Source organism: Myotis myotis, unplaced genomic scaffold (genome assembly GCF_014108235.1).
Source record: "Myotis myotis isolate mMyoMyo1 unplaced genomic scaffold, mMyoMyo1.p scaffold_m19_p_3, whole genome shotgun sequence".
Taxonomy (NCBI): domain Eukaryota; kingdom Metazoa; phylum Chordata; class Mammalia; order Chiroptera; family Vespertilionidae; genus Myotis; species Myotis myotis.
In genome coordinates, this window is record NW_023416335.1 from 196,961,432 (window position 1) to 196,988,403 (window position 26,972).

Here is a 26,972-nt window from a genome sequence, read left to right on the forward strand (position 1 = left end):
TCCTAGACTATTGTCCTGAGTCCCCTGCTCTCTCCCAATCCGCTGTCAGATTGGGGCAGATCAGCTTCATTGCAGGACACTGGGATGGGGACCCTGGATAGCCAGTTGAGGTCAATGTCCCCACATTACTGAAGAACCCAGGCATAGCCCTGGCCTGTGTAGCTCAGTTGGTTGGGTGTCAGTCCCATGCACCAAAAGATTCAATTCCTGGTCAGGGCATATGCCTGGGTTGTGGGCTTGATCCCCGGGGAGGGCGGGAGGAGGGGGGAGAGGGTGCATGTAGGAGGCAGCCTATCAATATTCTGCTATCACATTGATGTATTTTTTCTTTCTCCCTCTCCCTTCCTCTCTCTCTCTCTAAAAATCAATAAAGAAAATATTAAAAAAAGAGAAAAATCTAGGCACATAGTCATATAGTCATAAAGAGGTCGGCTCCACCTATCACCAGCATATGCACTTTGCCTTTGCTCTAGATTTGAAAATATGCAGAGGACCACCCTGAGGACTTATCTATTTAGTGTCTTCTTTAGTGTCTTTATTCACCCAAAATTACCTTTTGCATGTCTTTTGGTGCTTATACCTTTTTTTCAACAGTAGTATATATTACTTTCTTTTCTTGGTGCATATACTTCCAAAGAGTAGTAATCTGTGAGGAGAGATCTGTCTAATCATTGGTGGTTGAAGCTTGCTAAGGTTGTTCATCTAAGCCAGTGTCAAACTCACACACTGAAAATGTATTGCTATTCATGGTTTTTCAAATGCAAATGGGGTGGAGAGTTGCTCCAGGTTAGAAAAAACTCCAAATGCCAAAGCCGTTCTTGAAATTTAGACATAGCGGTAGCAATGATATCTTCAGTGAGTTTGGGAACTTTTAAAATCAATTGTCTATCATTTAAGGGATAACACAAGTTTATGCTCCAGTAAAAATGTTTCCCAGAAATAAAAAAACAAACCAATTGGGATTTTTCTGATTAAGTCTCCACAATTGTAATCTGGCCAACAGTGACTGTCACCAACACATTGCAGAGTTGAAACTAACATTCCACGTATTGACTTGGAAATTGTCAGCCAGCATGATCATGCCGGGTCATAAGCTTTCTGCTTGGTTTTCAGAACTGTTTCTAAACCTGGGAGGTTGTTTCCTTAAGTAGATTTGGGGGGCTTGGGCATATCTGACTGCTAATGTGGCAATCTCCTTCATTACAGAAAAAAATCAAGAAAACTTTGAATTGGTTGATTGAGATGCTCAGGTTTAGTGTAGACACCCAAGGGTCACTGCCCATGGGACTTCCCCTGGTATCTGAATCTGGCTGCCCTGGCCCTAAGGTACCCTTACGTTCACCTGCTCCATGACTTTCAGCTCCCAGGGGGGAGGTCTGGGTGGGGAAGTCCATAAAACAAATGGTATTCACCAGTGGTGATCACCCCATTCCCCCTCCTTCTATACTTCATCAGTTGGAAGGTGTAGAAATAAAACACATGGACATTGGGGGTTAAGGAGCCAGTCAGCTTTGCATTTAGGGAGAATGACAGTGTTCACACCCAAGCTTTCTGGCGCTGTCATCTTCGCCAAGAAAGGAACTGCAGAACACCTTTTAAGTAAAATGCAACCCAGTTGTCCACACTCAAACCTAAGGCTCCCAACTCTTCCCACTGGGAGTACGAAGTCCCAGCAGAGCCCAGCACAGTCTGGCTTTCTTTTCTGATTGTGCCTCTTAAGAAAACACCACAGCCCAGTTGGCGGGGCTCAATCGCTGAGCTTCGACCTACGAACCAGGAGGTCATGGTTCAATTCCCAGTCAGGGCATATGCCCGGGTTTCTGATTAAGTTTCCACAGTGTGGGGCCTGCAGGAGGCAGCTGATCAATGATTCTCTCTCATTATTGATGTTTCTCTCCCTCTCCCTTCCTCTCTGAAATAAAAAATAATAATATTAAATAAAGAAAACAATACAGCTGAAATTCTCTTTTCCATCTCAGCAGGTGAGAATTAAACACATTTATAAAATATCAAAGTCAGAAAATGTGTTCCTTGGTGAGGTGTTCATTACATGTATCAAATGAGAGGACATGTGTCTCTAGAGAAATAGAAAGACATATGTCTAAGAGGATGACATTGCTTCATCTTCATTCTATACATCATTTTTTTCTGTTTTAATGTTCTCTAAATCCAAAGGGACAAGCCAGATAATAAGTGGCCACAATCTATTAGAGAAGTCTCCATAGACACGTGAAAGCAGAGTATGTATAGGAATCCTAGGACAAGTCCGCAAACTGAAATGTGCCCTTCTGTAGACATGTGTGAGTGTGTCTGCAGTTGTGTTTAGGGAGCATGAAGTTCGGGGAGTGGGGAGTGATTAACATGGGGCAGATTGGTCATGATGGGAAGCGAAGGATGTTAGATCACATACTCAGGACTGTGTCTGGTATCTAAGCCACAGAGAGGTGCAGTACCCACCTTATTTGTTGCATCAATAAATTTGACTCCTTTATATGAGACTGAAAGAATAATAGTAGGGACCTTCTTCATTTGCTCGGTGGACTTCTGAAATTAAAATCAGAAAGTGGTTAGAGCAGTTTGTGTTGCATGGCAACTGCTGCACATAATTTTTTCTCTTGAAAGATAAAAATGAGCTCTATACACACACACACACACACACACACACACACACACACACACACGCATACACCAAACGCACTCTCATGTAAATGTTACGTCTCCCTTCTCCTGGGCTTAGCTATGGTTTGGGCTTATACAGAATCTGTCTTGCACTTGAGGCTCTGGAAGGAGCTTGCTCTGCTGCGTCACATGGATGAAGGGACACTCACTCCCCCCCATCCCCCACCTAAAGGAGAAACGCATGGCACTGCCTCCCACGGTGATTGCAAGTGACGATTCTTCTGACTCAAATTAGACCATGTCGGGTTTAACTCCAAGGGTGAGGTTAGCATGAATAAAATATATACCACCTCTCCTTTTTTCCTAGTCACTCTCTTTCTTCAGGGCGCAAGGTCTGTCTAAATACGCACTTACAAAAGGGATGTAAAATACATCGCTATGCATTTTTCTTGACCCTGGCCAAATCCGTGACAGCTGATAGTGTATTTATAGAGGAATCACCGTGGCCACACAGGATGTAATGCCGCCTGTGACAACTAAGCCGTCTGGGCGCAGCCTGTGCTCAGAGCCACAGCAAAACCGGCCGGTCCAGGTAACCTACTTTGTCATTCAGCGCTGCTCCGTTCTCTTAGGGCAAGTTCTCACGGTAGATGCTCACACTGGCTAAACACACTTAGAGGGTGCAGCTTGCAGCTTCATGCGTCTGCAAGAAGTTTCTGCGTAATTTAGTATGTGCCTCTTCCGTTTAGTTGTACCACTCATCACAGGTCACTGACAGTCTGTTTACTTCTTCCCCGCTATGGATACTCCCCTAACAATCACATCCCACAGCCAGAGGGACCTACCTGACAGTTAGCCTGATGCGTTTTCCAGACAAGACAGGTGGGAACATAACAGGAAAGAAAACACATAAAAAGGTGAGTGGAAACCATTTCAGTAATCCGCCAACCGCATACATTCATTAAAAAGTAAACAGAAGAGGCTTGATGGCTCTATGTGGACGCAGCGAAACCGTTATTTTAGGAACGCTGCAGGCTTTACAGACCCGTCTCTCCGTGTCTTCTGTTTTCTCATCATTCTGTTTGCTGCATTGCACAGTCTTATGACTGACATGCAGGAACCTTCCGCTGTGAGCGGTCCACTACCAGCCGTCTTGTGTATATTGAGGGAGTTGGGAGACAATATGAACTTTTTTGATTTCTTCGTTTACATGTACTTTCCAATTTTCTGTTTGTGAATTCTGACAATGGACCAGAATGAAAGGAAGCTTTTAGTTGGGTAGTGTGAATGATAGCCATTGAACTCAATATGATAATTATACTGCCTCTCTCACTTGAGCCACTCAGAAGTGATTTTGTCCTAGTTATTTTGACACATCTTTTTGATAGTTACTATACCCATTTCAAAGATAAAGATAATGGATTTCTAAGAGGATTGCTACTTAGTATTTATTAGGTGTTTCATACAGTATAGAAAAAGCAGCTCTTTTGAAGGGCTTTTTTGTTGTTGTTAATCCTAACTGAAGAAAATTTTTTCCCATTGATTTTTAGAGAGAGTGGAAGGGAGGGAGGGAGAAGGAAGATAAGGAGAAGGGAGAGGCGGAGAGAGAGAGAGGAGAGAGAGAGGGAGAGAGAGAGAGAGAGAGAGAGAGAGAGAGAGAGAGAGAGAGAGAGAGAGAGAAACATCTGTGTGAGAGAGACACATGGATTGGTTGCCTCCCTCACATACCCCGACTGGGGCTGGGGATCAGAGCTGCAACCCAGGTATGTGTCCTTGACCAGGAATGGAACTCGAGACCCTCCAGTGCTTTACTACTGAGCAACACAGCCAGAGCTTGAGGGCCTTTTTAACAAGTTTTAAAATTACCCAGACTCACCAATTTTCTTTTGTGATTGCCAAGAAAAGACACCATGAAATTGGGATGTAAGGTTAGATATTTTTGTCTTTTTAATGCTTTATCCAACCGACTCTTAAGCATGTGCAAGATAAATCACAGGCCAGGCTAGGAGAAATGATGTGCAGTGTGCTGATTTTAAGGCAAAGCGGTGGGCTGAACTCTGGAAAGAGAGAGGGCTATGGCAGGCACGGGAAGGGGTTTGGTGGGCTGAATGTGCAGTTTGTGAAGAATTCTTTGCAAAGAGTAACAATGGATTGCAACGAAACACCTCGCCTATCTCTTGCCTTGAATACCAGGCATATTCTCCTGAACAGATCTATTGGTAACATGAAACAATATTTAACCACATAAGGTTAAAATATCAACATTTATTTAGTAATTAAGAAACTCCCTCACAAATTAAAAATTAAAACAAGAAAAACCCAGTTGTCATTCATTTAGTGGTTATATCAGGCAGCTCATTGGGCTCTGGAAAAACTTAAAATCTATTTCAGGGGACATGAAACAGACCTCAAATTGTGTGCTAGCTGCAGTTGGCTGAAAAGGGCTGTCTGAAGGGCTGTGTTGAGAAGGATTCTGAGCCTGTGTCTGGGCTCGTGGGAAAGAGGGCTGGGGATGAAGTTGCCCTGGGAGAGGGAGAGGAAGAGCAGCACATTCCTGGCCTGGTCTGATAGAGTGAACGGCTACAAGTATTGACTAATGTGACAGAGATATGAACAAAGTGCCAACAGAGTACTGAGCAGGGAGAGCCTCAGTTTGCATGAGAGAGTGGGGCAAGACATTCATTCATTCATTCATTCATTCATTCATTCATTCAACAAACACTAATTGCCTGCCAGCTGGCTCTTAAAAGACAAATAGGAGCTGGGCTGGCATGGCTCGGTGGTTGGGCATAAACCTATGAACCAGCAGGTCAAGGTTCAATTCTAGGTCAGGGCACATGTCTGGGGTTGTGGGCTCCATCTCCAGTAGGGGGAGTGCAGGAGGCATCCAATCAACGATCCTCCCCATCATTGATGTTTCTATCTCTCTCTCCCTTTCTCTTCCTCTCTAAAATCAATCATATATATATATATATATATATATATATATATATATATATATATATATGACAAGTAGGAATTTCCAGGTGGCAAAAGAGGCTGTTTTAGCAGCAGAATCAACATACACATACACATATGCCTGGAACTAAGAAAGAATGTGGTGGGTGTGGGCAATCGGTAGGAGATGATGCTGGTGCAGTAGGTTTGGAAGATTGTGACTTGCTCTGCTAAGCTAGGATCCAGTGGCAGCTTCTAAGGAGGGAGTGAGACAGTCAAATCTGTGTCGCAGAGAGATAACTCTGATGGCTGGATGGACAGGAACAAGGAGGGGCTGAGTGCAGGGAGGCAGGAAGCTCTGTACAAACCCAACGAGAGAGCCTAAGCAGCCGGGATGAAGTAGAGGCGCTGGAGAATGCACCAGGGAGCCACAGTTCCCATGAGGAGGCATCAAGAGGATCTGCTAACTGATCCGCCCGGAGATGAGAGAACGAGAGGGCGTCACGGGTGAAGAGGCCATTCGCTGGGATAAGGAACACTGGAGGGGAGTACGCTTTTGCACACAATCCTTTTGAATGTGCTCAGTTTGATCATCAGGAGGAAATCAGAAACCAGAGTCAGATCTGGAGCCCTGGCCCACGTGGCTCAGTTGGTTGAGTGTCATCCCATGCACCGAAAGGATGCCGGTCCGATTCCCAGTCAGGGCACGTATCTTACTAAGGTTGCAGGCTTGATCCTTTGTCAGGGTGCGTGTGAAAGGCAACTGATTCTCTCTCTCTCTCTCTCTCTCTCTCTCTCTCTCTCTCTCTCTCTGTCTCTCTCTCTCTCCTTCCTCTCTCTCTAAAGTCATTAAAAACATATAAAAAAAGAATCAGATCTGGAAATCCACCCACATAGAGGATATGGCTGAAGAGATGGTAGCCGAGGGAGTGAGCAAAAGGTCTAAGATCCACCCCTGAGGAAAGAGAATATTTACCAGCTGCAGCAGGAGGAAGAGTCCATGAAAAAACCTGAAACAGAGCTGGAAGCAGCCTGAGAGCTGGAAGTCGAGAAGAAGATTCCTTCGGAGGTGGGAACAGTGTCTGATGCCCTGAGGACTGAAGAGGCCGAGAAATCTGAGCCTGGCTTAGTGGCTGGCACACGGAGGAGCGGCTACTTTTATGGGGTCTCTTGGGTGAAATCTCTGGTGTTAGCAGCTAGAAAATTTGTTGCTGAGTTTATTAAGAGCCGCTTCAGAACGGTGGCAGCAGACAAAGGACACAGCGAATGTCCGTGAAAGGGAGTGGAGAGATGGGGCAGTCAGCGGGTCAGGACACACTCTCAGGCTGAAATGAAGGCATTAGCAGGGATTTCTGTCCTGATACAAAGATTCCACGTAATCTGCTCAGCGGAGCTGAACAGAGAAGGAAAGATAAAGGAGGGCCCTTTCTTTTTCTTTCCAGGGTGCCAAGAATCTCTGTCTCCTCACTGGAGGCAGGCTGGGGTGCTGTGCCGATGATGCAGGCTGTGACAGGCCCGTGTGAATGGCAGACAGTGCTGGGGGTGGCCACGCATCCCCATCGGCACCTGGTCACCGCTCACGTTACAGCACGCACTGCCAGGCAACACCGGTTTCTAGGGCCTATCTATCTGCAGCTTTGCTGGGGGGTTCACACTCCCATCTGTGTGTGTTAAGAATCCAAGCCTTATTTATTTGTGTGGTTTGTTTTTGGTTAATCCTCACCCAATGGATATTTTCCCATGGAGATTTAGAAAGAGTGGAAGAGAGAAGGAAAGACAGAGAGAAACATCGATGTGAGAGAAACACATCGATTGGTTGCCTCCTGCACAAGCCCTGACCAGAGCCCGGGCCGGGGAGAAGCCTGCAACCAAGGTATGTACCCTTGACTGGAATTGAACCCAGGACCCTTTGGTCCGCAGGCCAATGCTCTATCCACTGAGCCAAACTGGCTAGGGTTAAGCCTTATTTATTTGTGTAAGCTGAATTGAACCGGTGACCTCTTGGTATATGGGATGATGCTCAATCCATGGATCCATACCGGCCAGGCAAAACTGCCATATTTAAGGGTCAAAAATGGCTAACTTGGAGCAGTTTCCTAGGGTTCCATGTACCAGCTGCTGAAATCCGTGACTGTTACATGAATGAGCAAATGAGTTCATGTATGGTAATGAGCACGACGCCGACGTTACCACAGTGCCAGCTCCTCCACGCACAGAGCTCAGCAAACTCTCAGAGAACCTCAGTGCCTGAGCCAGGCATGGAGGCCTTGAAGGAACCTGGAGAACCACAGATGTGATTAAAGATACACCAGGAGATTCCTATGGGGTGGCAAACGCTCCACTGATCTGGTGATTTTTCAGCCTCCGGGAGAGAAGCCTTCATTTCTGCAACAGAAGTCCAGCTCCGATGGGGAGCGCTGAGATGAGGAAAGACCTCCTGGGAGGGCAGCTGGGAAGCTTCTCCCTCGGGAGGTCTTAGAGCAGCGGTCGCCCACCTTTCGGACCTCACGGACCACCAGTGGTCCACTGGTTGGCGACCGCTGTCTTAGAGATAGTTTGGGCATTTACCTGGCACTCATGACTCAGGGGTAAGTCTCCTTTGTCTGGGAAACCAGCTAAATGACCTCTCAAGGGCTTTTCTGGCCACAGGAACTCTGAAGCAGAGGCTGGGCGAACGCAGAGCCTGTGGGAGACCATGTGACATGAACAGACTGTGGGCAAGCAGCCATGCGAACTGCTCCTCCGGCCTTAGACACGGCTGCTGTCCCCCAGAGGAACTCACATCCGGGCCAAATCTGGCACAGCACAGAGCCATGCCTCTGTCTCCTTTCCTGCAGCTGTTTGCAGGCACCGTGGCAGAGGGATCCTCCCAGGGCAGCCTGTCTATCAGCAGCCTCACTGGGTGCCCAGTGGACCAAGGCCGTGGTGCCCGATCTCTCCAGTGCCTTTGAATCCCGTGGAGGGCTCGGTAAATAACAGACTATGGGCTGAATAGTTGTCTCACCAAAATTCATGTTGAATTCTAACACCCAATGTGATAGTCCTGGGAGGTGGGGCCTTTGGGAGGTGATGAGACATGCGGGTGGGCCCTCCTGATTCCCCACGGAGCTCCCCTGCTGCTCCTGCCATTTGAGGATGCAGTAAAAAGACCGCTCTCTAGGAAGCAGGAAGAGAGCTCTCACCAGACACTGATCTGCCAGCTCCCTGACCCTGGACTTCCCAGCCTCCAGAGCTGTGGGGAGTAAATTTCTCCCTGTGTATGGTATTTTTGTTACAGCAGCCCAAACGGACAGACAGTAAGTCTGAGGTAAGGCCTAAGATCCTTTCCTTCCCTTCCCTTCCCTTCCCTTCCCTTCCCTTCCCTTCCCTTCCCTTCCCTTCCCTTCCCTTTTTCCCCTTTCCTTTTTCCCCTTTCCTTTTTCCCCTTTCCTTTTTCCCCTTTCCTTTTTCCCCTTTCCTTTTTCCTTTTTCCTTTTTTTTCCTTTCCTTTTTCCTTTCCTTTTCCTTCCCTTTCCCTTTTCTTTCTTTCTTTCTTTCTTTCTTTCTTTCTTTCTTTCTTTCTTTCTTTCTTTCTTTCTTTCTTTCTCCTCCTCCTCCTCCTCCTCCTCCTCCTCCTCCTCCTCCTCCTCTCTCTCTCTCTCTCTCTCTCTCTCTCTCTCTCTCTCTCTCCCCCTCTCTCTCTCTCTCTTTCTTTCATCTATCTATTTATCTATCCTATATAATAAAAGGCTAATATATAAATCGTCCCCTCGGGAGTTTGACCGATCAAGAGTTTGACCGCTTGCTATGATGTGTGCTGACCACCAGGGGTGGTGCAGAAGGGAGGAAGGCCCCAGCCAGCAGCCAGGGGAAGGAAGGCCCTGATCGGCCCTGATAGCTGGCCAGGCCTAGGGACCCTACCTATGCATGAATTTTGTGCACCAGGCCTCTAGTCTATTTATAAAAAAACGATGAACGAAATTTGTGCAAGGGGCTTGGCCCCTGCAGCCACAGTGGCTGCCTCTGCCTTGGCCCCTGCTGCGGCAGCTTTGTCCGGTAGCTCGTCCGGTCTAATTAGTATATTATGCTTTTATTATTATTATAGATGGTATTTTTTGTTGTTGATACTCACCTGAGAATATTTTTCCATTGAATTTTAGAGTGGTAGAGAGGGGGAGAGACACAAACTTTGATGTGAGAGAGACACATCGATTGGCTGCCTCCTACATGTGCCCTGACTGGGGCCGTGTTCGCCCAGCCTTTGTATCAGGGTTCCTATGGCCTGAAACCGAGGTATGTCCCTTGACCGGAATAAAACCCGAGACCCGTTAGTCCACAGGCTGACACTCTACCCACTGAGCAAAACTAGTTAGGGCTAAAAATACGTTTTTATTGATTTCAGAGAAGGAGGGATGAAAACATTGATTGGTTGTGCCCTGCAAGGCCCCTACTGGGGATCAAACCATCAACCCGGGCATGTGCCCTGACCAGGAATCCAACCCTGACATGGAATGGAACCAGCAACCTCCTGGTGCATGGGACAACTCTCAACCAACTAAGCCACTCTGGCCGAGCGGATCCTGTATTTCTAACGCATTTCCAGATGCCGTTAGTCTGGGGACCACACTTTGAGAACTTCTGCTCTAAAAATGCAGTTGATGAGTTTGATGGGAAGTCACTGTCAGAACCGCTCTCTGCTGCTGTGCAGGTAAACTGCGTCCTACATTAAGTCAGAGAGAAGTTAATTTATCAAAACACACTATTCTCCACTTGACAAGTGATTTCCAAAAACCCTTAGTTAGCACTCAACTGCAGCTCTCGGTCTTCAGAGCAATTAAGAGTTATTGAATTCTTCCACGATCTCTCAAGGGCTGTGAAAGTATAAAATGTTCTTCATAAAGACAGACTGTAGAATTACGTCTAGGATAGATGTCGGTCAGACAGAGCCCATAAGCCCAGGGGTCATGCTGAAGATGTACAGTTTTCTCATGAAAGTTCCCCCGCTCTCCCTCCCCAGGAGCACATCCGAGATATTAAGTGTTTGCCCCTGTGACATGTGACAAGCAAACGTCAACACGTTTCCAGGTCCTGCTTCTGGGGGTCTGAACTGGGACAAGCTTTTTGGAAGGCAACCTGGCCACTCTTACCCAGTCTCCGGATGTGTATACCCGCTGAACCACCTATTCTACATTTAGTGGCTTATTCTAAGGACACAATCAGACCAGTTTTGAAAGAGTTAGGTATGGGGACATTACCCACAGTATTGGCTACAATTTGAAAAAATGGGAAATGACCTAACGAGAAGAACTGGTTAAATAAGTTTGGTTCAGTGATAAACTGGAATACTGACCAGCGACCACAATTAATATTGGGGTTGAATATTCATTAAAATAAAAATATTTCAAATTATATTGTTGTGTTTAAAAAAGATTATAAAACAACACACAGAGTATTTCTATTTTTTTGTAGAAAAGTGATGCCTACAAATGCCTACAAATAATCGGTCTGGGGATTTACATGTGAACAAGGTGTTTACCACCTCTCAGTGGTACATTTACAGTGGTTTTTATTTCTCCTTTCTGTATCTCTACTTTAAAATTGGGTAATAGTGACCATGTGTTGCTTTTGTAATTAGAAAATGTAAAGTTTTAAAAATTGATGATTTTTTTAAAGTTAAAAAAGCCAATTGTATTTATGTGGGGGAAAAAACCCCAATGACTTTTCAACCCATCACTTGTAAGTACAACTAAAGAATGTGTGTGTGTGTGTGTGTGTGTGTGTGTGTGTGTGTGTGATCATCTTGAATTTAAAAAGGGACCCACTGATAAGCTCCTTCCTCCAGGAGGCACTGTAGTGCAGTGAATCAGGAGGGCATGTTTGGTTTCCTGTCTAAGCTCCACCCCTTCTGAGCTGTGTGGCTAGGTATTTAACCTCTCTGCCTTAGTTACTTCATTGGTAAAATGGGTATGTTAATAGAGCAGGGGTGGGCAAACTTTTTGACTCGAGGGCCACAATGGGTTCTTAAACTGGACGGGAGGGCTGGAACAAAAGCATAGGTGGGGTGTTTGTGTGAACTAATATAAATTCAAAGTAAACATCATTACATAAAAGGGTATGGTCTTTTTTTTTGTTTGTTTTATTCATTTCAAACGGCCGTAGTTTGCCCACGGCTGTAATAGAGAATCTACTTTATAGAGCTGTTGTGAGGATTACATAATTCAGTGCTTGGCATGAGTGAACACCAACAGATTTTAGCTACTACTGTCATTCTGAGAATGAACGCTTTCACTTAGCTTTCTAAAGCACAGCACCCCACTGGTGAAAGAAAACACAAGTCAAATAAAAATCTGTGAGCGTAACTGAATAATCTCTGTGCTACAAGCTAGGATGGCAGGGAAATGGTGGTTGCAACAATGAACATTCAGCAGAGCAATACACCTGGACCAATGACAAGTGACTCAACACATCCAGAAAGAGAGTTTAAGACAAGTGGGAATTAAAGACAGGAGTGGGAATTATATGGGAGAAAAGTCATTAATAAGAGCAATAAAAACAAAAATAAAAAAGAAAGAACTAGGATATGAAGAGCAAAAAGTATACATAACCAAAGCTCAGCAATAAAGAGTTAGAAGTGTGGATGTGTCTTTATGTGTAGTGCTATTTTAATGCTCGCGCGCGCGCACGCGCCACACACACACACACACACACACATCTGTGGGCTTAGATCTGTATTCACATGACTTGTGTAGTATTTGGGAGAGAGTGAAAGATAAAATATTTGATTCTTCCTCGAAACTTGGGCAACAGAGACTTTAAAAAACGTTGTTTATAAGTTTTTCCCAGCTGGTTCCTAAGAAGTAGTCCCTGAAATTATTTCTAAAAATGACAATTCCTCATAGAAAGGATTTGAGGGGTTTGTACAAGGACAGAAGAACTGGACACAACTTTAATTTGAATCTCTTCTAAGAAAAAGGGGTCTTACTTTAACATTTCATCTAATTCTAAAATTTAACTTTTTCAAGCTTTCCGATCCATTCTCCACCATTAGTTTCCTTATAAGTATAGAAAAAAAGTCTTAAAAAGAAAAGAAAAGAAAGATTCTTCACACTTCAACTACAGCACAGACAGCTATTTGGAAATCTATATATTGGAAAATTCAACTCTAGAATTGCTTCCAGAAAGTTTAAAAATCATATAAGGGGAACAGAGTCAACAAGAAGTCTGAACTATGGTAAAACTAAGCCCTTTGGGAAATAATGGTTCTAAAACCGAAATCCCCTGGGAGATTTGTTTATTCCTGACTTTAAAATAATTTTAAAATATTTCCTTCCTTACACCAGGAAGGCAGATTTCTACTTTATTGCATTAAAAATAGGTATTTCTTTTTCTTTCTTTTTTAAGAGAGAAATTTCCTTGAGTACAAATACCTGTGAACAAGACTAACCATCAACTATGGGATCAGAGAATATCATGTTTCAGAGAGTATTACATGAAATACCATGGCCTACCTCTTACAGAAGCAGATGTTTCCTAATAACATATTTAATGAGGGAAGTGATAGAGTCCTGCATATTAGTGACAATTAAGCCCTGGGGCAAAATTTAGGGTTGGGGGTTGGGGTATATGTAAGTCTCAGGAAGCAAAATGGAATAGAACGTCCTCTGGCCACAGCAAATCCCTCCTTTCACTGAACATTGTGCCTCTTGGAATCTTAGAAGTGGGAGCTACTCATACCAAAGAGGTGCTGAAAGGCCAAAGCAATGAACTTACTGCTTTGTAAAGTTCAGTTCTGTAGACACATTATTTAAAAGAGGCAACTCCCAATTGATTTAAGGACAAATTACCACCTCAAAGTATAGAACTGCAAAATTACATACACTAAGTATCTACAATTTCTCTTCATTTTTTCCCCTTTTGGCAATGGCCTCTAACAACTGGAAATAAGTTTTGAATACTCCCTTATAAGTTGTGTAGAAAGAAAACCAAAGCAATGACTGGGATACTGGCATTATAGTTGGAGAAAAACAAATGAAGTAATCCAAAGCAAATCTATCCATCAACGTATTTGTTTCTCAAACATTTGGTGGAAGAGGTCAACTTGTTTTGAGACCCCTTACATACAGGCATTCCTTTATTGAACCATCACAACCACCTCATAAGACAGTTATTATACAGCAGGCCCAGGGGATACAATATCCACAGTTCCTGCCTTGTAAGGGGCACGGGCATGAGTAACCTTATATTGTACAGGCAGACCTTGGAGATACTTTGGGTTCAGTTCCAGATCACCACAATAAAGTGAATCCTGATCTTTTTGTTGGTGGAGGGTCTTGCCTTCAATTTGTAAAAAAAAACCCCCAAAAACGCAACATCTGTGAAGTGGAATAAAACCAGGTCTGCCTATATGGTGTGAGGTGGTGAGGTGTGATGGAGGGAAGGTCCTGTGATCTGGAGAACACGTTAGAGGGCATCGTATTCAGGGTCCCACAGCTGACGCTTCCTCTCAGAAATCCTTTCAGAAATGAAGACTGTCTCCAAGCACCAATTGAGCTGGAAAACCCAACCAGTAACATAAAAGGCATCACTAAACAACTATGTTCAGATTAAAATAAATACCTTAATGTTTTTAGATTTTAATTTTATGTGTAAATGTCTCCAAAGCTGTCATGGTAAAAGAAAGAAGCAGCCAATTGTACAATTAAGGGGCAAAATATATCATTCATAGAAACCATTCTTCTTAAAAGTGTGCCTCAATATCAAGGCATAGCCAATCTCTTAGGCTTTTAAAGAAAACTCTAAAAGGGAAGGCAAAGATTGCAATTTTACTTAAAAAATTATCAGGTGTTAATGCAAGTTCCTATTGACTCTTCTTTGCAAGACACAGTTCAGAAGATAATTTTAAGAGGAGCATTATTTAGAGTTTGAATCTAGGAGAAAAATAATCTTAAGATGAAAACCTGCATACACATGTTTATAGCAGTACTATTCATAATTGCCAAAACCCGGATGCCACTGAGATGGCCTTCAATAAGTTATTGGGTAAACAAACTGTGGTATGTCCATACAATGAATACTACTCAGTGACAAAGTAAAAATGAGCTATCAAGTCACAAAAGACATGGAGGAACCTTAAAAGCATATTGTTAAGTGAAAGAAGCCAGTATAATTTCAACTATGAGATTCTGGAAAAGGCAAAACTACAGAGACAGTACAAAGGTGAGTGGTTAGGGGGGGGGCAGGAGAGAAAAGAGATGAATAGCAGGAGCATAGGGGATTTGCAGGGTGTGAAATTTTCTGTATGATATTATGATGCTGGATAAATGACATTATGCATGTATGACATACCCACACACTGTATAACATAAATAGTGAACTTGAATGTAAACCACAGACTTTAGTTAATAATAACATATCAATATTGGTTCATAATTGTGACAAATGCACCACACCAATGCAAGATGTCAGTAATGAGGGCAACTGTGAGGAGAGGGGTAGAAGGAGAGTGTATATATGATAACTCTCTGTGCTTTATGCTCAAATTTTCTTAACCTAAAACTGCTATAAAAAATAAAGTCTATTTAAAAAAATCTCAAGATGGTCTGAAGAGGAAAAAGACTGGATAACCTGAATGAACAGAGAAGTGATTCCATATTATAGAATGAAGTGAATTACTACTATCTCACACATGTTAGTGTACTACAGCATAGTTTTAATTGAAATAATAGGTGTATAGTAAAACACCAGGAAGATTAGTGTAGAATTAACTTTATTTTAGAATTGGAAGGGACCCTAAGGATGAATAAAAAGGTTTAGATAAACTTAGAAATTAACCAACTGTGACTATCAAACATTCCAAATTACTCTGAGAAGAGAAAACTGTTTTGTTTCTGCTGGGGCAAAGTGAATGTGTTAAAGTGAGTGTTGTGGAAAAAACATGTTCCAGTCTCTATGGATGCAATAAAAACTCTCTTGCAATTTTTATTTATGTTAACACATTAGAACAGGGGTGGGCAAACTTTTTGACTCGAGGGCTACAATGGGTTCTTAAACTGGACCGGAGGGCCAGAACAAAAGCATGGATGGAGTGTTTGTGTGAACTAATATAAATTCAAAGTAAACATCATTACATAAAAGGGTACGGTCTTTTATTTCAATAGTTTTGTTCATTTCAAACGGGCTGCATCTGGCCCGCGGGCCGTAGTTTGCCCACGGCTGCATTAGAATATAGCCCAACTTACTACATATGTCTATACCTAAATGGTTTAATTTAGCCGGTGCTAATCTTATAGGTTCTTTGAGGGTTTCTAAAGTGATTTCTTTTAAAAAATATGTTTTTATTGATTTCAGAGAAAGAGGAAGGGGGGAGACGGAGAGGGAGAGAGAGGGAGAGGGGAAGAGGGAGAGGGCAAGAAACATTGGCCGCTCGCCTCCCATATGCACCTTGATGGGGTTTGAACCCACCATCTGGGTATGTGCCCTGTCTGGGAATCGAACAAGTGACCTTTCAGTGCAGAGGAAGATGCTCAACCAACTGAGCCACAGTGACCAGGGAAAGCTATTTCTTTATCAATAAAAATGATCCATATCTTTTCAAATATTTTAAAACTCAGAGCAATAAGCGTTGTACTGACTGGCTCATTAGAGAGCTGGTACAGTCTGGGGTTCGGAGTGTGCGTGGTGGAGTTAGACTGTCTAGGTTCAAGTCCTGGCTCTACCACTTGTTGGCTGGGTAACCCTGGGTAATGTACTTAACTTTCCTTGGCCCTTGTTTCCCCATATGTGAAGTGGGGACAATAGCAATACTTACCTCATGATGAATTAATGCACATAATCATTTGTGTAGGGCCTGGCATAGAGACCTCAAGTGTTAACTGTTATTAGTCCCTATAAACTGATTTAGGAGACCATACCTGCATGTCATTTTTGGGATCATCTATGACAGTGGTCGGCAAACTGGCCCCTTGAGTGTGGCTCTTCCACAAAATACCACGTGCGGGCGCGCATGTACAGTGCGATTGAAACTTCGTGGCCCGTGCCACGGGGCCAAAGAGCCGCATGTGGCTCGCGAGCCACCATTTGCCGACCACTGATCTATGACAATCCATCAGGCTGTGGCAACATGAAGATACCTCTACGGCAATACTTCTGCTACTCTGGGGTAATTAAATGATAACATGGTAGACTCCTCCACTAGGTCCAGTGAGAGCAGGAGCCAAATCTTAGTTATGTTTATCAAACTGCATATAATGAAACATTTCTCAGAACAAGGACCCACAGTGATTTACTTCTTCCTGGGACAGAAATTTCAATTTCAGCTACAATGCATACTGCTGAATTGAAAACTTCTTTTTTTTTCAATTTAGAGAGTAAGCCAGGTAAAGTTTGAATCTACAATACTTTGGTCTAAAGAGCTTACTGTACATCATCTGTGTCCTAAAGTATTTCCCCTAGGGAGACTGATTGTACTGGGACTTTGAGCTGAACGGCCAGAAAACAGAGAAAACAGCAACTTGAGGTTCAACCTGAGAATTAACTGCACGGTGAGATCCACACCATTTTTAGTTGGCGAGAGTTCTAATTCACAACCCAGTAGTCCCTGATAGCATCAATCCGCGCTTCTGATTTTGAAAGGCTCTGGTGAATCCAGGGAGTGCAACTTTAGCTCCCGTATCAAAGGCTGATTGATACTTATTCAATCAAGATGGGGAAATAAGGGTTTGAGATACTCTAAGAAGCAATAAAGCTCCCATTTTCATGTAAACCACTCAAAATAACCACCTAGAGCAGCAAACCAGAAGAACGCCCTAAAGAAGAACGGCCTGTAAATCGGCAGCCTTTTCAGTTTCATTTTAAGCAACAGACAAGTATTTAACAAAATTATTCTCCACTGAGACTATTAAAATGGCTTTGCCATTGCTTAGCGGAATGAAATTTCAGACCCACTTAATTTCAAGAAATTGACTGAAATTCAAATCACAGATCGGGTGTATGTTAAATGGTGCTATGAGCTCTACCCACTATTTATGCTGATTATAGCATTGAAGTAGCTGGACTCAGATAATTGAGTTAAGCGTATGAAATCAGAAATGCCAAGTTAATTTCTTAGGTATGTTCACGAAGAGCGCTAACATCATTACAGGGCTTGATGATTGAAAAACACTCCCATTTTCTTTTTGTGCCCTGGTGACATCATTTAGATGATATATATTTAGAATACAGGTTTTCCAGAATTATAAAACCAGGAGGAACCCTGAAGGGCTTCTCGTCCAATGTTCTCATTTTCTGAGAACAGAAAATGAGGCCCAGGAGAAGTTGGAGAACATAATAAATGCTTGGGCTCTGGGGTCAGATGGATCTGAGTCCTAGTTCCAGTGGGCAAATTCTTCACTGTGTGACCTGGGGTCAGTTATGTAACTCTATAAACCAAGCCTGTCAAACTTACAGCCTGTGGGCCGCATTTGGCCCACAAGGAATATTTTTGTGGCCCAGCCAATATAACGGTATGTAAGAAATGTTTTAATAAAAATTTCGTAACTTAACTTTTACAATATCTTGTATACATAATTATTAATAACAAACTACAATGTTCGCTAATGACTGATTACTATTATCGTGTTGCATTCATTTCCCTTACACGCCTTATGCGCAGGCGCACCATTTCTCTCCACTAATACTAGCAGCGAATATTTTAGCAGGCAATTGCCACGTCATTAGTCTTGGACTGACTTGTTTGGTGTGCACAACAGGAAATATTTTGCTTTCGGAGAACAAGGAAAATAGGTTTATTTGTGTTATACTTATTAATGTGTGCAAAGTTATTCAGTGTCTGCTAAGTGAATGTTCAAGAAAAAAATATTAATTTTTATTAAAATGTTCTATTATTTTATGTTGATGATTACTCATTTATTTCAGCCCTTTGTATTCAGCATGTCTCTATCGAAATAAAACTTCGTTTCTATGAAAACTGAAGCTCTTGTTTTTGTGTGGCCCACATAAACTTAAACCTTGTTTATTTGGCCCGTGTGGGCCTTTGAGTTTGTCATGCATGCTCTAAGCCTCAGTTTCTTCACCTGTATAATGGGGATAATAGTCGTACTCTCTTATAGGGGTGTGATAAAGATGAAATAAGATGAACATCAGGACTCAGCACAGAGATGGGCACATTGTAACTACGCAGTAAATGTTAGCAGTTATGATAATGACTAAAAAGTGACTCATGAGCCAGGTCAGCAGCAACCAAACTAGACTTAGAGTTCCTAGAACATACCAGAGCTTTTTTCATAAACACAGTCCCTGTAATAAAGGCTCACTGATGCTGACAATTTACATGTAACTTCTGCATCAAGTAGAAAGAAGACTGTTTCAGGCTATCTGCTACTGAATTGGTCAAAATATTAGATCAGCGATCACATGCTGAGGTCTCAATTTCATGAAGACTCACTCACCTTTAGCTTTCCATGAGCAATGGGTATTACATATTACCTTCATATCTGTTTTTAGTTCAATTATATGCTTTTAAGTAACTCCTACCAAAAGCTGCTCATATAAAATAGATGACAAGGTATCTGGCCGAAAATAAAAGTTAGGGTTCACTCAATAATGATGTTAAATCTGACTCCGGTTAGTTGCTACGTGGAATAAGTCCAATATTCTTAATTTGTACTGTCAGTCAGCTATTGCTCTAACCCCTATCCATCTGCTATGGAGGAAGCAAGACTAAGGGACTCTCGGAAGAAAGAGCTAGTGTGGTTCTGCAGTGTGAGAGTTGGATTGGCTGGTACAGACTCCAAGGAATCCTGCGGCCACCAATAACAGATGTCTGGAATGGCCAGTTCTGTCAACATTCACTGTTATTATATGATTCAATGCAGAGTTGAATGTGTTTCTTATACTTAAAAATAATAATTAAGAAGCCTCATAAAGAATATTAGCTTTATAGAACATGTTCCCAGTACTTCTGAGTTTGATAAATTTTAGTTAATTGGCAGCCTTTTCAGAAAATCAGTACGTAGACTGTCAAGTGGGTGCTGAAAACATTTTCTTGTAATAAACTAAAGATCATTTTTTTCTCCTAATATGGACAATGATCCATGTATATACAATTTGTTTTAGATCTTTAAGTGTAAATGTCATACATATAAATATATCAAAAAGACATCAACTCAAACTATAACGAGATGAACTCAAGTATAAACATGAACAAGGCCCGAACACCTTCTCATGTAACACCAGTGTGACTCAGCAGACCAACAGATGAAGAAAATAATAATGTGAAAAGTGGCAATTTGCATCCATACCCAGTATTTAGTATTTCAGTGATTAGAAATAAAATTGTTTGGCAAACTTACCCGCATTTTTGCACAAGCATCTTGGGTTGATTCTGTCCCCCTGAGCTCTTTAATCAGCATAGAACCTAAATACTAAAACACACACACACAAAAATCCAATGACTTATAAGTACAAATATGAGCAGCGATTTAAAAACACAGTGTGAAAGTACCATTGGCTAGCTTTCCTGGCTGTGCGTTGGTGCACGTGCACAACTTTTAAGAAGGAACAGTAACTAATCCTAACGAATCAAGACTTCTGTAGAGAGGACACAGCGGAGTTAACTACAGTTCCGAAAGCTGTAAACTGCTCTTTATAATAAAACTGCAGCATTCTCTAAAGACGCCATCTTTCACATCATATTTAACTGCAAAATGGGGGCATCTAAAAATGTTTTCCCTGTGTTTTTTTTTGAAGCAGCAATGTCTGCAAAAATAAATCATGCTGCCGTCTATGTAATTACAGGGTTGTATGAGACAGCTGAGGAGCTGAGCCACAGGCACCCCATTTGGGCTTAGTCGGCTGCTTAGGTAATTAATGTTAGGCTGTCCCAAGGCAGAGATGCCTATTTTGGACCCTTTCCTTCACAGCTGTGTGGCCTCTGATGGTTGACCCACCTGAGAAGGGGATGGGAGCCTGTGGGGAGGGACAGTGTCACCTCGGTTGTTCAACCACGGAGGGGGCCCTGGTGCAGATGAACAGTGGAAGGCTGAATGGGGTACCAGAAGGCTGGGAAGCTCTCTTCCTGGAATCACCAACCACTTAGATCTTAGGTGATGGGATCCCATACTGCCTTAGTACAAAACACCACCACGCCCCAGGTTCTAGCTGGAGCAAACACGTCTATGTTAGCAAAATGTTTATTTCCCCTTGCTATCAAGGGACTCCTCAACTAATTTTGTTGTTGTTGTTGTTAATCCTCACCTGAGGATATTTTTCCATTGATATTTAGAGAGTGGAAGGGAGGGGGAGAGACACAGAGAGAGAAGCATTGATATGAGAGAGATACATCGATTGGTTGCCTCCCGCATATGCCCCAACCAGGGACAGGGATGGAGCCTGCAACCAAAGAACATGCCCTTGGCTGGGATCGAACCCGGGATCCTTCAGTCTGCAAGCCAATGTTCTATTCACTGAGCCAAACCAGCTAGGGCACTCCTCAACTTTTTGAAGCTTCAGTAGGGTTCTTTCCATCTGTCATTTTTCCTTCTCTAATTTCCTTCAGAAAAAAAAAAAAAAAAGAGCTCTAGGTGTGTTTTGTTTTAAGTGAATTAAGGTAATTATTTTCCTGACATGACTGAGGAGACCCTGGCACTCTCTAAAAACAGGATTGGCAACCAGTCCTGCCGCCTGGGAAGTCCCGACGAGCAGAGGATGGGCAGGGGCACAGCGTGGTCAAAGGCTCTGAAGAAGGCATGTTCAGAAAGTCTCCAGGATTTGGAGGAAGAAGGGGGCATTTCACTCCTACAGATTTTGGGAAATGACTACTGAAATAAATCCCATGTTTCAAGATAAGCAAGCAGTAAAAGAGGTGCAGATAACACCAAGTGGAAAAAAAAAAAAAGCCTAAACTGCTCGAGAAAACCAGAACGCCCACATCTTAATTAAGGAAAAAACGATCTCGGTGAAATCCTTATCTTTTAAGGTATCAGGAAAGTTTGTCCTAATTGAAACACTTGCGAGGCAGTTTCAATGCGCTGCTGAGGGTTCAGCTATGTTTCCTGCTGTAGTCATGACAACCACCTGCCCCCAAACCTATGGTATCTTTTGATCAATTACCCGTTCAGATTACTCACAATTCTCAGCTAAGCTTGATTCCCTCTCCTATTAAAAAATCCTTAGTAATATAATCCTACTGATAACAATGAGGAGAGGTTGGAATTTTTATAAGGCGGTAGATCCCATGTTTTGAGACCACTGGTGAATGGAGATGTCTATATGTGCTACATTGATACTCATTTCCATTTTAAGATTTCAGTGTACATTTTATTTAAAATATGCAATTATATAAGAAGGGAAAACGAATCGTAAGCTTCTACAATTAAAAGGGTTATAAAGCTCTATGTATTTGGGGAGGTCATTTTAGGAAGATGGGCATTTTGGTATATTTTCAATATAAAATAAAGAAGCCAGAAATATACCCACTATCTCTACTCAGACCCAAATACTGAATTCAAGGTAACTTACAAAAGCTTTGTAATCACATGACTGGAAGATGAGCTTTTCTGGGTGGTGCTGCCAATACTGAACTGGAGTTGAGGCCGTAGCTTCATTTGGAGGGCGCAAGGTAATGGAAGGTTCTCCCCAGTCTCCTGTCTGAAAATCACATTTATTCCAGAGGTAATATGAGCAGTCGGCAAAGTTCATTCCCTGTGGCTAGCCTGAGTTCATCATATACACAGGTGCTGCACATGTGCAAATAAATTTGCATGTGTTATATGTATATAAACACTTCCACTGTTTATTATGGTTTTATATGTATTAGCATATTTCCCAAAGCTGAGCTAATTTTTGAGGTGTGAAAGAACTTGAGTTATTCTATTGTTAGAATGACACTGTAAGCTAAATAATTTAAACTTAAAGGTCTTTAAGATATTCATAAGTGGTTTACTAATTCATACTTTTCTGTTACAAGGGAAAGAATGCCTAATCTTTGAAAGAGTTTTCCGTTTTTAAACCTGACTGTTTGAAATTTTTAGTTTGAATTGCCTGTATGTGCAGAATATTCAGTTCCATAAATATCAGTTCCCAAATATGACAGGTACCATGTCCTTTGAATAATTTTATCTGTGGAGAAAAGGCTGTATGTGATGCTAAACAACATTTTAGAAGAAAGATTTACTAATGGATGACAACTCGTTTCTCTCCTGACTTCATTTGCATTGATATAATGCCACTGTGATTGTTGTGGGCATTACAATGCCATGTTTGGTCATATGTGCATATGCATGTAATTGAAGATCCTGGCTCACAAATACAAGCATATATGCATATGCTGGGCTATCATATAACACACATGCCCACTAGGGCAGACCCATCATTTGACGTATCATTTTCCACGAGGTTAGCCTCAGCCTGCTTTATTGCTTTGGCATACCTCGGAGATACTGCAGGTTCGATCCCAGATCACAGCAATCAGGTGAGTATTACAATAAAGACAGTCGCGATCTTTATTTTTTATTTTAGTCGTAATCTTTTTGCCTTTCGTTTGAAAAAAAAAAAATACAACATCCGTGAAGCTCAATGAAGCAAAACGCAATAAAACCCAGTCTGCTTGAATACAGTTTAGTGTGAGATCTATAAAGTCGAAGGCCTGTGTTGGCAGGTCTTTTCTGGGCTCTAGTCTGATTTAGATATTACACATGGGAGATTTCTTATTCTTTCCCCTGGCCAAAATTCTGATTTTTCAAAATTCTGTTCTTTCTTCTCAAATAGACATAATTAAAACTAGACGGTAGGTAGATTTCCAAAGCCACTCTTTCCTAAACTGGATTTGACTGGTCTTATAGAATTATGAGAAATTACCTTTCTTAGGAGATGAAAGAATATAAAAAGGTCTCATGAACTCCCAAACCAAGCAAAACTTTGGCTAGGGACCACGTTCCCTACATGTACTAGCATATGGGTTGACACTGTAGGATTCCTTAAGTAGGATTTTCAAGGAGTCAGGGATAACAATGCAACATTTTGGATGTAGGTGTTTTGGAGGAGAAAGTCCATAGCTTTCATTAAATTCTCTGAAAGAATATAGAGATTCCCAAAGACTAATAACCACAATTCTCCAGGATGTGTGTTTTGGGAAAGAGGACCAGCATTCCAATTTTTCCTGTGCACTTTGGACTTCCATTAAGTGGCCTGTAAGGTGGCTGCCAATGCTGGAACATGTTAGGCACAGGCTTTGTCTTCTGGAAGTTTCTAACTGGCTTTGGAAAACCAGAAGAAAATTTTAGAGTCCCTTGGGAATGCACAGACCTTTTCATAGAGGAGAGAACCTGACGCTTTTCTCTTTAAGATGAGTCACCCCAGTCCCAGAAAGAGCACACTCGTATCATGCTCTTTCCCGGGCTTCTCACTGGAGCGTGTGACCAGTCAGAACCCCTCTCACTCCTCTCTCATGTTCTCATCTGAGCTACTCTGTGAGTTCGTTTTCTTCCAGTTGCTGATTTACATGCAGATGATGTGGTTCTTCAATCCTCCCATCTGTGGATACTGTTAGGACTTCACCTGGGATATCTATTTTAGCTTTTTGGTCTGTTTTATGATCCATCCCTGATTCATTCTTGAGTTTTTTTCTTTATAGCTATATGAATGTTTATTACGTAAGAACTATAACTGACTGCAATTAAGTTTAGCATTAAGTTTTCCCCTGACTTCCTATTCTGATCATTTCTTTTCCTTCTTTCTCAAACATCTGGCTCTTTATTATTTCTCCAGTCTTCATTGCAACTGGCTGTGATTTGGTCTAAAAAAATCCAGTATAAAATTAAAAAATGTAGGCTATGTAGATTTCAATGTTATTTTGAGGCTGAGTGTAACAACTTCTATGTGACAATCTCTCTCTGGAAACATGCAGCGATGTGTACTTAATTAAAAGCTCTCCCAACACCTATCATTTCATCCTCTCATCTCCCCCATTAACTTTCCCCCGTCTCCCTCCCCCTCCCCATAGAGCAACAACAACATAGTAACAGGTGTTGTACATTTATGTCACAGGTAACACTGTTAACGGAACAACAGAAGTTTGCACACAACTCCGTGGAATGGTACAAAAGGAGCTGGTTGGCATCAAAAGATCCTTCGATCCAGCATCTGCTGAAGTGACAGCTCAAACCAAGCATCAGATCTTCACGTTAGCCCTGTCACCGTTTAGCTGAGGAACCTTGGCCGAGCTCAGCAGGCAGTTTCACAACAGCCTACACAGACAGGGCGGGAGCTGGGGGCACGATGGGTTGCAGGAGGAGGAGTGGGTGGGGCGAAGCTGGAGTTATGGGGACATTTCAGGTGTTAGTATATTAAGCATGCAAATCATATGCAAACTCATTCTCTAATTGTTTCATTAACTCAGGCACTTTTATAATTGAACTTCAATGTGAGTTCCATACACTTAAAGCAGAACTACAGCCAAATGCTAATCCAAATATTTACATCATCCAGCATAAACTGTAGCAGCCATTTTGGGAATAACAGGCCCCAGCACATACCACCTCCATCTGGAAATCACCCCGATCTCTTATGAGATAACCACTTGAAGAAATTAGTGGCACATCCATTTAACTTTGTTTGGCAACAGCATCATCTGCTCTTAGGATTTCACTTTGTCCAGAAATCACAAACCACCTGCTTTGAATCCAGAGTGATCAGACGGGACCTCCCCTGCGGGGTTGGGGGAGGTAATTATAGGGAAGAGAAATATAATCCTTACTTTACTTTCTTTCTGGCCTTGAAACATTGCTCGAGTCCAAATATTTTGAAATTCTCTACGTGGCTGAATCTACCTTTCTGGAAATAGAAACTGAGTTTTGTTATACTTAGTGCTATTTCCAGAAATTCATTTTCAAACTGAGGGAAAAGTGTTCTTAATATTGAATTGGTAAGAAAATAAATTTCTTTTCTTCCTGGATATTCATCAACTTGTTTGTTTTAAACCTTAGAGCTAAGAATATTTAGAAGACTCATCTCAGGTGTTGCGTTTTCCCTCTGGGATTAATTTAACAGGAACGGATGGACTTGGCATCACACTGTGGTGAAGGGCACATGTGGCCTTAGCCCTTGGGTGGGATTCAGCTTCCCCTGGTTGATTGACTGTAGGAACAAAAGAGTTCAGAGAACAAGGGTGCTTTCGGTCTCAGCCCTCCTGGAGGCTGAATTACAGCAGGAATGAGCCAGGAGGAGCTGGGCAGGGTACTGACTATCTGGGGTTTGGCATTATATGTAAAATGAATTCAAACTATTAGCTTCTGTTAAATAGTGCATTGGTACCTAGATAATACCTATATTTTTTCAGGTAAGTTGAAAGAACTAATAATCTTTCAGTTAAAAATGTTCACTAAATAAAAATAAAAATAAAAATAAAAATAAAAATAAAAATCAAACAGACCTAAAAGGTCTTTGGCCTCAAATAATGATTTATAATAAAACTTTATCTTTAATGAAAAGTAGATCTAAACATGGGTCCAATGAAGCAATAATGTTTAATTAGAATAAAAAAATGAAGTAGGAAATGTCTGGGGTAAATTCCATCATATTTTAAACTACCACTGACTGGCAGTACTCTTTAAAAAGCTTAAGTAATTACATAAGAATAATGGAAATAATTCAAGCCACTCTTCCTAAATGTGTTCAGGCTACCTCTTTAGAGCTTAAAATACCTAGAGAACATTTTTCTTTTAGGCTCTTGTATTAAATGATCTTAATATTTCAATAATTGGGCAATGGCTTAAAACATCATTTCCTTGGCATGTATGTATTTATTTATTTCCTTTAGGATATATCAATTATACAGAGGAAAATGTACTTTATTAACTATCCCTTCAAACTCAAAGAAAAATTAACCTTCTAAAAGAAAGAAAAAGTATAATTTGCCCAGCCGATATGACTCAATGGTTGTGCGTTGACCTGTGAACCACTGGGTCATGTTTCCATTCCCGGTCAGGGCACATGCTTGGGTGGTGGGCTCGGTCCCCAGTAAGAAAAAACAGAATTTGAGATTAGAATTTTAAATGGAGAACTGATTCTGTGTAACAGGTATTTGCCAACTGCCAACTAGAAATCCATAGTTGGGCTGAATCTGAAGGATCATAATTGGGTCATACCCTGTACGATGTCATTAAATTAAGTGTCTCAGACCACCAGCTGAAAAACATAAAACTAGGAGCTGAATTTAGTTATAACACAGGAAAATAATTCACAGAAGTCTACAGATAGGTTTTTATTGCATGGCAGAGTCTAAAGCAGCTTTTAAACTTTGTATTATTTCAAAAGGTGGCAAAGCTGCATGGTTTCAGTACAAATGTACCAGATGCCTAAGGCAGGCGTTGAAATATTTTATTGTATAGTTTTCTCCCCTAAAAAAGGAAACTGAAGATAATACATATTCTATATGCTCTGAG

At 41.9% G+C, this 26,972-nt stretch overlaps 1 protein-coding gene across 16 annotated transcripts in view; it reads right to left on the reverse strand.

Moving 5' to 3' along the window:
* Positions 1-26,972, reverse strand: part of ANKS1B (ankyrin repeat and sterile alpha motif domain containing 1B) — an 839,347-nt gene that overhangs the window by 22,110 nt on the left and 790,265 nt on the right. For all 16 annotated transcript variants that reach the window (XM_036299864.1, XM_036299863.1, XM_036299862.1 and 13 more), the window contains 4 exons: positions 22,051-22,179; positions 19,884-19,955; positions 3,465-3,476; positions 2,458-2,544 (listed from right to left, as the gene is read on the reverse strand). In XM_036299864.1, coding sequence (XP_036155757.1) covers positions 2,458-2,544; positions 3,465-3,476; positions 19,884-19,955; positions 22,051-22,179 — 300 coding nt within the window. The remainder of the gene's footprint in view (positions 1-2,457; positions 2,545-3,464; positions 3,477-19,883; positions 19,956-22,050; positions 22,180-26,972) is intronic.